Source organism: Moschus berezovskii, chromosome 14 (genome assembly GCF_049115385.1).
Source record: "Moschus berezovskii isolate FMDL1 chromosome 14, NW_MosBer_1.0, whole genome shotgun sequence".
NCBI lineage: Eukaryota > Metazoa > Chordata > Mammalia > Artiodactyla > Moschidae > Moschus > Moschus berezovskii.
The window spans coordinates 35,625,607-35,639,700 of NC_142473.1; the positions used below are offsets into that span (position 1 = coordinate 35,625,607).

Genomic DNA, 14,094 nt, shown 5'->3' on the forward strand with positions numbered 1-14,094 from the left:
AGTTGGTGATGCCATCCAACCACCTTCCCCTGCCTTCAGTCTTTCCCAGGATCAGGGTCTTTTCCAATGACTTGACTCTTTGCATCAGGTGGCCAAAGTATTGGAGCTTCAGCTTCAGCATCAGTCCTTCCAATGAATATTCAGGGTTGATTCCCTTTAGGATTGACTGGTTTGATTTCCTTGCAGTCCAAGTTACTCTCAAGAGTCTTCTCCAACACCACAGTTTGAAAGCATCAATTCTTTGGCACTCAGCCTTCTTTATGGTGCAACTCTACATTCATACATGACTACTGGAAAAATCATAGCTTTGACTATATAGTTTTCACTATTTTTGCGTTAATTTTTGTATATAGTATGAGAGGGGGTTTATTCCATATACAAGATGTGGTTTGAATTTGTTTTTTGTAAACTCATGGATATCCATTTGGTCCAGCCCCATTTGTTGAAAAGACCATTTTTTCACTGCATCTTTGTTAAAATATGTTGTCCACATAGATATTTTTCAGAATAGTAATTTTGATGAAAGCATAGAAGTAGGCGTTGTTGTTGTTGTTGTTTAGTCGCTAAGTCGTACCTGACTCTTTTGCGACTCTGGTTCCTCAAAAGCCAAAACAAATTTTACTCAAACCTTTAAAAGTGTTATCAGGCAAGATGCCAGGCACTGGCTACAGAAAAAATGAATGAAGTGAAAGTTAAAGACTAAACTGTTAATTAGAGTATAAGATCCATGGGATTCTGTAAATGTACATAGTTGGAACACTTAATCAACCTTTGTGTTCAGAGAAGGTTTCCAGAAAGAGGAGAGGTCTGAGCTGAGGGTTCATTCTGCCTAAGAGTGGTGAGCGATCATAGGTGAGGAGGCTGGAGGCGGAGGAGACTGAGCAAAAGTATGGGGACATGGAGCAGCACTGTGTGTGTGCCTGTGTGTGCATGTGTGTGTGCCTGTGTGCCTCTGTGTGCATGTGTGCCTGTGTGTGCCTGTGTGTGCCTGTGTGTGCCTGTGTGCACCTGTGTGTGCATGTGTGTGTGTGCCTGTGTGTGTGCATATGTGTGTGCATGTGTGTACACCTGTGTTTGTGTGTGTTTACCAGATGGTGCTGTGAGGGTTAGATGGTTCAATGTTTCTAAAAGGTAGACATGGATGAACAGAGAAGCAAAGTATAAGACTAGAGAGCTAGAGCCTGCTCTTGTCTGCCATATCAAGTAATTCATTTGTTTGGAGATTGGAAGCTAAAAGCTGGGATTTGCACCTCAAAAGAATCACTGACAGCTGTGTGTGGAAGTGATTGAGGAGTGCTGGGTGGTGGTTAAAACTCTGGAGGCACAACATTGTAAAACAACTATACTTCAATAAAAAAATAAAATTAAAACATTAAAAATAAAAAGTGAGAGTTAAAAGGTTGCAGTGATATCGTTGAAGTGAAAGAACTGAACTAGAACAGCAGAGCTGAGACCAGAGAGAAAAGCAGTGATTCGAGAGATATTGAGGAGGGACATTCAAAAGCAACTGGGAGTTGAGGGACTGGGGTGAAGACATGATGCCTGGGTAGCTGGTGCCACCGTTAACTGAGCTCAGGAATGTAGCAGCAAGAATGCCGAGGGTGGAGGGGCTTTTAGTGTGGCTCTTACCAAGTCTGAGATATCAGACATCTGGGATCACTGGGCAAGTGGACATAAGTCAAGCATCCTTGTGGAGGAGACTCTAAGTGGAATCATTGAGGAAGCCCATGGGAGTGAGGCGAGAAGAGGGCTCTGCAGATCCCTGGGGTTCCCTGGTATTTTAAGGGCAGGCAAGAGATGTGTACCTTGAGAGAATGGGCAGGGAAGTGGGAGGAAATGTCGATTCTGGAAGCCATGGAAGCTGAGGGGCTCAGGCAAAAAGGAACCCTCAGGACCCTCAGATGCAGAGAATACTGGAGGTAGCATGATGATGCAGTCTAGCAGCCCATGGACTGTACTAAGTCTGTCGTAAGGAGCTGGGTGAGGAGGAGGAAATGGCAACCCACTGGAGTATTCTTGCCTGGAGATTCCCATGGACAGAGGAGCCTAGTGGGCTACAGTCCATAGGGTCGCAAAGAGTCAGACACGACTGAAGTGGCTTAGCACGCGTGCATGCACAATCTTAGGCAAGTTGCTCAACATCCCCTTTCTCAGCGTGCTCACCTATAAAATGGGACAGTAAGTTGTAGAGTTGTTTGAGGATTAAGTGAGGTGATACACGTGATGCTCTTTACACACAGTGCCGTTTGAACAGCACGTGGCAGATAGAAATAGTCACGCCACTCAGGACTTAATTAGACCGGGAATCAACTGTGCCCACCAGTTTTGCTGAAATGGCTATTGAGGGTTATTTACTTTGTGGGTACAGTTTGAGTGGGGCGGTGGGGACAGAAGGGAGAGTATCAGGGGTCAAGAAAAATGTGGAATGAGTAGCAAACTTTGAGTAATCACTGGAGAAGCCTGGCTGAAGTTGAAGGTGGAATAAAAGGAGTGTGGGGTGACCCTCTAGGTCAGTGTAGTCAGGGGGGTCTGGATGGGAAGTGAGGACTCTGACTATGTTTTGTTTATTTAATTAATTGATTAGTAAATTTATTTATTTATTTGGCCGCAACGGGTCTTAGTTTTGGCACAGAGGACCTTTAGTTGTGGCATGTGGGATCTAGTTTCCTGGCCAGAGATTGAATCCATGCCCCCTTCCTTGGGAGCACAGAGTCTTAACCACCGGACCACCAGGCAAGTCCCCTGGCCAGGTTATAGTGGAGAGGAATGAGGGAATCTGGGAAAAACACTGAAAGGCAAAGAAGAGCAGGGAAGCATGGTGAGACAGAGAGGTGGGCAGGTGGGAGGTCTTCTAGCACAAGACTCCCCCCATCTGAGCCCTAAGGAAGGAGGTGGGGGCACAGGATTGAGGGGGTCACCAGGAGAGGCCTCAGCTTAGCGAGCCAACGGGCTGAGAGTGAGGAGTTGAGAATAGGCAGCGGCTATACAGGAAGGTCCATGTTATGGCCTGAATTGCATACCCCCTCCAATTCTTATGTTAACACCCCAACACTCAGTACTTCAGGGTGCGACTGTATTTGGACATAGGGTCCTTAAAGAGGTGTTAGTTTCTCAGTCCTGTACATCTCTTTGTGACCCCATGGACTGTAGCCCAAGAGGCTCCTCTGTCCAAGGGGTTATCCGGGCAAGAATATTAGAGTGGATTGCCATTCCCTTCTCCAGGAAATCTTCTAAAGTGAGGTCCTATGGGTGGGGCCCAAGCCGACATGACTGATGCCCTTCTAAGTGGAGATTAAGACACAGCCTTAGTGAAAAGACCAAGTGAATACGTGAGGAGAAGACGACCGTCCGCAAGCCAAGGAGAGAGGCCTCAAAATGAAACCAAACCTGCCGACACCTTGATCTTGAACTTCTAGCTTCCAGAACTGGGAGAAAAATCAAGTTCTATTGTTTCTGCCCCATCTGTGGCACTATCCAAGAAACAGATACTCTGTAGTGTGAGAGGACAAGGGCGATGGTGCCGCGTTGTCCCCCAGGTGAGGGGCGGGGTGTGAGTTTGTGGTGGGAGCAGCCTGCACCGTGGTGCAGTTGCCACCAGCCAGAGGGGTGACTGAGACGAAGGGTGCTGGGAGGGCACGGGGAGTGAGGCATACCCGATGAGTGATGGTGGAGGTGGGCTGGGGCCCCTGGGGGACAAGCAGCCCGGGGCTTGGCTCTGGAGCAAAGTCAGCTGGTTCCCTGGAGGCTCACAAGGCCTCCTCCTCTTGCTAGTATGCGGCTCTAACTGCTGTAGCCGTGTTATAGATACTGCCTATAAAGACTCTCTAGTAAAACCTCTTTATTTCAATCTCAAAGAGGTAAGAGTATCAAAGCTTTTTGAATTCTTCACCAGACGGTCTGGAAGAACCAAGGGATTAAGGAAGGAGTCAGATTTTTCAACCTGAGGGGTCACTTGTGGGCTGCTGAGAAGTTGTGGAGGGAGGGCAAGCCCCGTTCTGATGGACGCAGGTGAGCGGAGAGCAGGAGAGCCCTAGTCCCGGGGAGGAGGGCTCTGCACGGGTCCGCCACACCTCGTCTAATGCCTGCTGCTCCCGGCCCAAGGTCTGCTCCTGGCTGTAGGGCATGAAGAAGCAGTGGCCTTGCATTATTTATTCACTCAGCACCATTCATTAAGGACTCCACGCGTGTGTGAGTCTGGAACTGCACAGTTGCAGAGATGAATCAAGCATGGCCTTCACCCTCAGGGAGCCAACCGTCTGGAGGAGAAAAGATGGACAAATAGGTATGCTAAATAATAGAAAGTCAGAAGTGGTTACTCTCTGAGGAAAGGTACAGAGAAGTTTCTGTGGGAGTTCGAAGGAGAGGGGATTGATGTGGGATGGGGAATCTGGGGAGTTTCAAAAGAAGAAAGGATAGCTCTGGGCTTTTCTGTTTTTAGTTCTGGGCTTTTAAGGCACAAGCTTGATGAGGAAGCTCACAGATAGAAATGGAAAGATAAATGCCCTCCAAGGTAGTGCATGGAAACCCAAGGAGAGCAGCGGGCTGGGGAGTCAGGGAGACTCATTTTTCTCTTAAAAAAATTAATTATTTGTTTCTTTTTAAAAAATACTTTTTGATTTGTTCGTTTATTTTGGCTGTGCTGAGTCTTCTTTGCTGTGCGGGCTTCTCTCTAGTGGAGTGCACGGGCTTCTCATCGCGGTGGCTTCTCTTGCTGCAAAGCACCGGCTCTAGAGCACAGACTCAGTAGTTGTGGCACACAGGCTTAGTTGCTCCTCGGCAAATGGGATCCTCCCGGACCAAAAATCGAACCCGGGTCTCCTGCACTGGCAGGCAGATTCTTTACTACCAAGCCACCAGGGGAGCCCTGTTATTTATTTCTTGGCTACGCTGCATGGCATGTGGGCCTTTGGTTCCATAACCAGGGATCAGACCCATGCCCACTGCATTGGAAGTGAGGAGTCTTAACCACTGGACCACCTGGGAAGTCCCCAGGGGAGACTTCTTGAAAGAGGTGGTCTCAGGTGGGTCTAGTAGAGAGGGGAGAATAAGGGGTAGGGCCCATGTCAGCAGAGGCTTGGAGGAAGGATTGTAACAGGCCAGCCCAGGTCACAGAGGCACGGTCACCGTGGGGGGGCGGGTGCTGCAGGTGGAAAGGTGTGCAGGATTCGATGCCATCCTAGAGACTGGATTGGGACCAACCCTTCAGACAATGGGGAGGTTTAAGGGTTTGGAGGGGGTCAGTGATCATGCGCCCTCCCCTCGGTGGGCATGGCCACACCCACTGGGGGTGAGTAGGAAAGCACTGCAAGGGGCAGCCCCAGCCTGCCAGCCCCCTGGGGGAGGCATCCTCTCCAGAGTGGATGTAGGTGTGGGCCCAGAACATGGCAGGGCACTTGGGTGCAGGTGGTCAGGGCCAGGAGGCCACCCTTGCCTTAGAACTCAGAGATGCTAGCAGACGTTAAAGCTCTTGGTTGTGGGGAGACAGGCCAGTGGAAATGTGACGGGTCATGGCTCCCTGGGCAGGAAGGAGTCATGTTGAGTCCATGTGGGTTTGAAGAGTCATTACGCAGTCCCCATGGCTGGAAAGGGCTTCCCTGATGGCTCGGTGGTAAGGAGTCTGCCTGCCAATGCAGGAAACATGGGTTCGATTCCTGAGTCAGGAAGATCCCTTGGAGAAAAAATGGCAACCTATTCCAGTATACTTGCCTGGGAAATCCCATGGACAGACGAGCCTGGCGGGCTACAGTCTGTGAGGTTGCAGAGTCAGACACGAGTTGGTGACTAAACAACAACACAGCTGAAAAGGGGGCAGACCCTGATCCCTGATTGTGTCTCCCCAATCAGCTTGGCCTTTGCTGCAGAGCCAGACCCCCCTCCACCCCCAATCTCACCGTGGCTGCAGAGCAGTCCCCAGGGATGGAGGATGTACCAGATGATGAGACTCCTCCCTGGGTGGCGGCTGGGGACTCAGCCTCCTGGCCCAGCTGCACATCCAGGCCTGGGGATGACGATCAGGGGCAGCCGCTACCAGTGCAGTCACAAACCAGCTGCTCTCCTTCGCCCCCAGACCCTGTAGGCGACAGGTGGACGCAAGTGTGCCGTTCGGTAATGCCTGCTGCAGACGTGTTCCTCTGATGTCCCAAGAAGGCCTGAGCATTTACCTTGTCTTGTTGCCCACAACCTGGGAATCTGGTTCTTGTTTTCATCCTAATTCTTCCACTCCCGATAACACTTGATGACAGCCAACCACCCAGTTGAGGTGGTTCCCAGTCAGAAATTCATCACTGTCTAAAACTTAAAACCTAATGAAAACTGGTGCCCAAGAAGGCATGGGAATTGGGAAGAGAGGGCTGGTGAGAACCTGCCAGTTTCCTCTGAGGACGGGTCCTGAGTGCCTCCTGCCAAGGGGCTCTCGTGTGCCCCTCAGTGTCCAGTTTCCACACTGCCTTTTCCCCTCCCCGGCCGTGATCCTTCTGTCTCAAAGTGTGTCCTATGACCCTGGGTGAGTTCACTGTGTTGTGTCACATGGCGGGCTGGTGTCCTGCACATCAGGGTTTATATTAACACATTGTCTATGTCAGGTTGGGCTGCCATAATAAAACACTATAGACTGGGTGGCTTCAACAACAGGCGTTTATTTCTCAAGTTCTAGAGGCTGCAAGTCTGAGGTCCAGATTCCAGCAGGGTCAGTTCCTCATGACAGCCTGCTTCCTGGCTTGGGGGTGGGAGAAGGAGCCTTCTCTAAGGGTATTCATCATACCCCAACCCTATAACCTCTTTTAAGTTTAATTACCTTTTAAAGATCGTATCTCTAAACGCAGTCACATTGAGGATTAAGGCTTTAAGAAGTGAATTGGGGAGAGGACCATATTTCAGTCCATAGGACACATCTTTTTTTAAAATTGAAGTATAGTTGATTTACACTATTGTATTAATTTCTAGTGTACAGCAAAGTGATTCAGTTATATATATTGGGTTGGTCCAAAAGATTCATTCTGGCTTTTTCATAACATCTTATGGAAAGCCCAAATGAACTTTTGGCCAAAACACACACACACGCACACACACATGTATTCATTTTCAGATTCTTTTCCATTACAGTTTATTATAAGATATTGACTATAGTTCCTTGTTAGGTGTGTGCTAAGTCACTTCAGTAGTGTCTGATTCTTTGGGTCTCTATGGACTGTAGCCCTCCAGGCTCCTCTGTCCATGGAATTCTGCAGGCAAGAATACTGGAATGGGGTGCCATGTCCTCCTCCAGGGGATCTTCCCAATCCAAGGATTGAACCCACCTGTCTTATATCTCCTGCATTGTCAGGCAGGTTCTTTACCAGTAGCACCACCTGGGAAGCCCTTTATTTATCTATTTTACAGATAGTCATTTGTATCTGTTAATCCCAAACTTCTGATTTACCCCTCCCTGCTTTGGGAGGTGATTAGGTTTCAGTGAGGTCATGAAGGTGGGGCCCCCATGATGGGATCAGTGCCCTATTCAGAGTGACCAGAGAGCTGATCTCCCTCTCTCTGCCGTGTGAGGACATCAGGAGAAGACAGCCCTCAGCAAAGCAGGAAGCCGGCCCCCACTCCAGACCATCATGCTGGTACACTGGTCTCCTCCCCAGCCTCCAGAAAAAAATGAGAAATAAATACCACCCACTCGATGGTGTTTTCTTATAGCTGTGTGAGCTAAGACACACCTGCCTAGCAGCAAATCCCTGGGAAGACAAGTTTCATTAGAAGGAACGTGCCCTATGGTTAAGGGCACAGGGTCCATATGAGACCCACCTGTGATCCCCTCCCTTCTCTATACTCACCAGCCCTGTGAGTGAGGGAAGGTTGCTTGCCTTCTGTGATCTGTTTTGGTTTTTTTTCATCTCCAAATGGGAACAACACAGAAAACACACTCTCATGGAATTCTCAGAGGCAGTAAGTGAGACTGTGTCCACTAGGACTTACCCTAAAGTGGTCACTGGATAAATGTGTCCCTATTAACATTAGATTCAAGCCATGGACCCATGCCTCTTTCCCAGGAAACGGCATTGTCAATTCCTGACAGTTTTTAGGTGTCTCTTTTCTATGCACTAGGTCTGGGCTAATGGTTTCTATGATATTTTTAACAGTGAAACCTTTTTTTTTCCCACATCACATTTTTTGTGGAACTCCAGTATCTAAAACTGACATATGTGGAGGTTGTATTAATTGCAGCTGATGTGAAGCTAGAGACCTCCATGAACCCCTTCTTGAAGGAATACAGGGGCCCTCCAAAGAACACCATTTGAGAACCACTGCTCTGGGCTGCCCCACTTCCCTTCTACTCCCAAAGTCTTCTTCAGGGACAGCACAGTGTAAGTGTCCAGGTTTCCTCTTCATGAATAATAATCTCATTCTGGTCTTGCTTCCCTAAGGTAACCTGGCTAGGAATTTTAGGTGTCCCTGGGCTCATCAGTCATACATTTAAGGTCCTTGGGCCCCTCTCTCAGGTGTGCATGGATTTTGCCACTTGACTCACGGAAGTTCATTGCCTAGTTCTAGGGGTGCTCCTCTGTAGCCCCATGTATTACCAACCATTGTAAACGAAGTCTAATCTGTATTACTCAATAAGGCTATGCCTATAAATAAACCCACAAATCAGGAAAAAAAATTGCTTTGTCATATTCTGTGTCCTGGTTTTGGTTTGGAAAATGGGTCACAAGAGGGAAACAGGGGAATTTTATACAGAAAAGACAGCACAGAACCTGGGTCTCTGCTCACACTGGCCACAGGGATTCCGGGGCCTCACTTCAGCGAAATCTATTTGGCTTGATTCTCCGTGTTGCTCTTCTGAGGCTTCAACCTCGGCGAGATAAGCTCGATCTTTCTTTTTTTATTCTTGTAACAGCTTTATATTGAGATATATATAATTCATATAGGACACATAGTTATGAGATATAACTCATAACTCACCCATTTAAAGTATACAGTTCAGCGGCTTTTAGTATATTCACAGAGCTGTGCAGCCATCTCCGTGATCGATTTTAGGACATTTTTTGTCACACCCTCCCCCCTACCCCAGAAAAAAAACACTGTATGCATTAGCAGTCACTCTCCTTCCCCCTAACCTCCCCACCACACCACCACAACTGGGCAACAACTAATCTACGTTCTGTCTCTGTGGGTTCACCCGTTCTGGACGTGTCATATAGAGGGTGTCTTTGAACATGCGGTCTTTTGTGTCTGGTTTCTTTCACTGGTCATGTTTTCAGGGTCCATCCGTGGTGTGGCACACATCAGCGCTTTATTCTTTTTTATTTTGTAATAATGCTCCATTGTAACGAGACACTGCATTTCCCTTCGTCTACTCATCAGCTGATGGATGAGTGTCCCCACTTTTTGGCTATTATGAATAATGCTGCTTGGAACATTTGCATACACGTTTCTTTATGTTTAGACAGGGTAACTACTTTTATGATTTATTGTAATTTTTAAACATTGAAGTACGGTTGATTTATAATACCGTGTTAGTTTCAGGTGTTGAAGCACAGCAATTCAGTTACACACATATAGAGTGAGTCATTTTCAGATTCTTTTCCCTCAGTACTGCAAGCTACTGAGTTTAGCTCCCTGGGCTGCACAGTAGGCCCTTGTTGTTTACCTGTTTTACATAGCAGTGTCTGTATGTCAATCCCAATGCCTGAGTATATCCCTCCAGCCACCCTTCTGTGTACAAGTTTCGATGTAGAGATTTTCAGTTGTGTAGCTTCCTCTACTGAGCGAATGAATGATATCAATGGCTAGATATATTGTTTTTCGTGCACCAAACTCTGCACTGAGCACTTCACACATAGTATCCTTGTCATCTTCATTGTAGCCCAAGGAATAGGCTCTCTCCCCATTTTACAAGTGAGGAAACTGAGGCCCCATAACTAACACAGGCAGGGCTGGGATTTGAACTCAGGCTGACACATATTCTTAATACACATACACTGCTTCCAGAAGTTGGGCAGCTGTTGGTGCCACGCCACTCCAATCACTCACCCTGATTAAGTCACGATGATTGCATTTCAGTGGTGTGCCACTTATATACATTGTCTTACCGAATTCTCACACTGACCCTGCGAGGTTGTCTTATTGATACTATCCCTGCCCAGTGAGGAAAGTTCACAGAAACTACTCCCTGGGTGACATGTCTCATCGGTGTCCAAGCATGGAGAGCCAGAGATCAGCAGGACCTCCAGCTGCTCTTTGATACTACAGCTCTCCCTCTCACACCGGGCCTCCTTCAACCCTGTATCACCTCGAGGACAGTTTCTCATATGCCCAGAAGTACTGTTTTCAAAGCAGAGCCACCGTCTGCCTTCTTTTGCACGGGTGTGCCTGTGTGCGCCGGTAAACCTATATCCAAGGGCATCGCTACTCCCGAACCTAGGGTCCTCGTGCAGGTAGGACCCCTGGTGGCCTACCGTGATATTGCAGGGTTCTTGAAGTGGTTAGTCCCATCAGAGTTCTCGCTACACCAGACTACAAGCCTAGACCCTTAGCAGGTAGAGGACTTGCTTCTGGACAGTTTTGAGGATGGCAGGGTGGAGGTGGAAGGTGGCAGTGGGTGGGGGAGACTGGAGCAGAGGAGGATAACGGTAGAGGGTACCAACTGTGTCCATGTGGTTGCCTGCCCACAGCCGCTATCTTGGATGACCCCATGGAATGCAGCAGAGGGGAGCGGCTGTCCATCACCCTGGCCAAGAACCGCATCAACCGCGCTCCCGAGAGGCTGGGCAAGGCCAAGGTCGAAGTGGACATCTTTGAGCTTCTCAGAGACAGCGAGTACGAGACTGCAGAAACCAGTACGTAGAACGGGCAGGGCTGCCCTCTGCTTCCCCTGCTGGCAGAGGAGGGGCTGGTGGTGTGAGCCGCACCCATCCACAGACCTATGATGCAGGGATTCCCGAGAGAGGAAGAGAAACGTGCACCAGGAGGCCCTGTAGGGCTCAGTCTGAATAAGATCCCAGGCTTTGTTGTAAATCATATGTAGGGTAGAGCTGAGAGAGGAAATTTACTCATTTCTTCATTTTACCCACTCATTCATTCCTTCATGTATTGAATCATTCATCTCCTGGATATTTTGTGCACAAATCCCTAAATGAAACCTTGTGTGGTATTAAGAAAGGAGAGATCTGGCCAGCCCCAGGGAAGCAGAGTCGTGACACATCTGTTTCCTATCTTGATTTCTTGTGCCAAAGGCAGTGTTGTAGGAAGAAGCTGATACTTGGGCTGGAGTTCGGCCACTCGCTCTTGAGGATAACCTTGGACAAGTCAGTGATTCTTTTAAACCTCAATTTCTTCATCTGTAAAATGGGAATGCTAGGCTCTACTTTGCAAGTCATTGTGAGATTTCAATGACTTACAAAATAGGAAAGGTCTCTGTGAATTGCAGTGCTTTACAGACATACACAGTGGCTCACTCCAGTCACACTTATGGAGCCCTTCCTATGTGCTGGGCACTGCTTTTAATTCTTCCAGCAACCAGAAAGTTAAGTGTTGTTATTCCAACTTTACTAAGAAACTGAGGCTCAAAGACTTCGGATAACTTGCTCAGGGACAGAGCTAGTCAGATGCAAGTCCTGGACCCTGAACTTGCATCATAACCTTGCCAGTCCAGTGCCTTACCTGTTCCACCTCCCCTGCGCTTCTCGAGTGTGTTTCTGGGATTATCTAGACAGCTTAACAAGGTGAGCTTCCAGGTTAGTGGGGCGATGGCTTGTAACTTAGCTGTAGATGAACCGCGCCAGTTCAGAAGGAAGGAGGGGAGCCCCTCAGCCCAAAGAAATGATGACCTTTGTTCCCTAAGACTCTGAAGTCCCATCTCTTCCTTTCCCATCCATATCAACCTTTAGTGAGAGTCAATGGCAAAACCAAACCAAACCAAAGAACAACTTGCTTACGTGGGTATGTCAGACATGTGGTCTTCTGCATTTGGGCCCAGTGATGCTCTAATCTGGACTATTAATATTGCAAGAGAAGAAACGTCTTTATATTAGCTTACGTACAATCGGTAGGATACTTTGTGGATCCAAAGAGAGCAGGAAGGGAGGAAGGCAGTGGCCCTCTGTATCATAGCTTCTTTAATGCTCTTGTTGTATCAGATCCATGCTCTGCTCCTTCTGCCACTTTCATTTCCCTGGCTCATTCATCATGTCCCATGATGGCCATCCAGTTTACAGTTTGTTTATCCATTTGGGAAACTTTTACTGAGCGTTAGCTCTATTTCGGGCCTAACTCAGGATACCATGTGTTGGGAGCAATGCAGAAAACAAGATAGCTAGGGTCCCCGCCCTCGGGTGGCTGACAGCCTGTCTTCCGTGTGCAGCCTCCCCCACCCCACCCCCACCCAGTGCCTCTTGGTTTGGAGTTCCAAGGCAGAGGATCCGACTGGTCCAGTTTCTCTTGGCTGGTCTCACAAGCCACAGACATTGGCCAGCTGACCTGAGAACTACTTCTGGGGAGAGAGTCCACTCCTAAAAACTGAGGGTGGATTCCTATCATATGAAGCAGTTGTTGAGGCCAGCGGGATCTGTGGACACAGATTCCTGCAGAAGGAAGCTTGGGGGAACAGGTACTTGGAATCGCCATTCATTTATTCACTCGGTCAGTCAATAAGTATTTAGAGGGTGCCTGCTGTACTCTATCCTAGACAGTGGGGGTAAGGCAGAGACAGACATCCCAGTGATCACAGAGGTTAATCTCTAGTACAGTGAAAGGAAGATTCAGATTTCTCAGGATCTTCCAAAGGAAAGCGGGAATACGAGCAATGACTTCCTGTGAGGCTCCTTGTCCTGAATATACTTTGGTGTGTTTTTTGTCCAGGAGGGCATGTCTCAGACAAGAATCCAGATTTCTAGATAGTTCTCATAGTCTGTTCTTTGGAAAAAACAGCTCCCCCTTCTTCTTTGGTTCTTCACACTTTCCCCTGGGGAACAGAAAGCGTGGATTGCCCTATGAGGATGGGGGTCGTTAGCAGATGTAAATTTCTTCTCCCAATGACCCAGGCATAGCAGGGTCAATACATCTAAAATATTAAACCAGAGGAATCAGGGGAATAAAGGAAGCATATCTTTAATCCATGATACAGAGCTTTGGAGCATCTTTCTAAGGCCCTTCTTTTAGGCACCAAGTATTTTACTAACAAGTGGCCCTTGGTTCAGCTTTTACATCTCACTGTGTTTGAGGCATGATTAGCATTTGTTAGAAAAGAGGGTTTTTGGATCTTTCTACCCCAAAGACTTTTCATCTAAAGCCAAAGCTGCTCCCCCACAATGGATTAAATACCACCCAGATAGTTCATAGAAAGCGTCCAGCCCCACTTTCCCCTCCCTCAGTAAGGCGGAGAGAGCGGTGGTGGGTTAGCACTTTTAGCTGAAGCATGGTGGGGCGGGACTGGTGGTCAGTGGTGGGGTGGGGGAAGGAGTTTGGAAGGCAGCAGGATTCCAGGATGAAGGCGGAATAACAGCTCTGCTGTCCCTACTTGGAGAGACTGTGGGACAGAGTAGGAGCATCAGACTGACATGGCTCTGTTACCTATGAGCTGTGTGACTGTGGACAGGCTGTTTAACCATTTGGTGCCTCGGTGATAACACTTCCTAGGGTCATTAGGAACACAACAGGAGACAGTGCAGGTGAGTTCATTAGCGCCTACACATACCAAGTAGTTAGGAAGTGGCAGCTATGGATATTGTTGTTGGGTTATTCTCTCCACGGGCTTCTCTGGTGGCTCAGACAGTAAAGAATCTGCCCACAATGCGTGAAACCCGGGTTTGATCCCTCAGTTGGGAAGATCCCCTGGAGAAGGAAATGACTACCCACTCCAGTATTCTTGCCTGGAGAATCCCATGGACAGAGGAGCCTGGCAAGCTACAGTCCAGGAGAGTCACCAAATTGAACACAGCTGAGCAACCAACACTTTCACTATTCTCTCCACACGTCCCTTATTCCCCTGCCCCCTTGGATCTGGCTTCCTCTCCCTCTTACCATCATCTCTCTCCTCTGTCTCAGAGTTCAGCCATCCCTCCCAGGCAGCACAGTCTACCTCCCAGCCTCCTCTCACATGGCCTGTCTTAA

At 48.2% G+C, this 14,094-nt stretch overlaps 1 protein-coding gene across 7 annotated transcripts in view; it reads left to right on the forward strand.

The window, feature by feature from the left end:
• Positions 1 to 14,094, forward strand: part of GRIK4 (glutamate ionotropic receptor kainate type subunit 4) — a 392,975-nt gene that overhangs the window by 193,358 nt on the left and 185,523 nt on the right. For 4 of the 7 annotated variants that reach the window (XM_088843015.1, XM_088843018.1, XM_088843016.1 and 1 more), the window contains exon 3: positions 10,659 to 10,823. The exons of the other annotated variants lie outside the window; for them this stretch is intronic. In XM_088843015.1, coding sequence (XP_088699141.1) covers positions 10,659 to 10,823 — 165 coding nt within the window. The remainder of the gene's footprint in view (positions 1 to 10,658; positions 10,824 to 14,094) is intronic. 7 annotated transcript variants of the gene reach the window in all.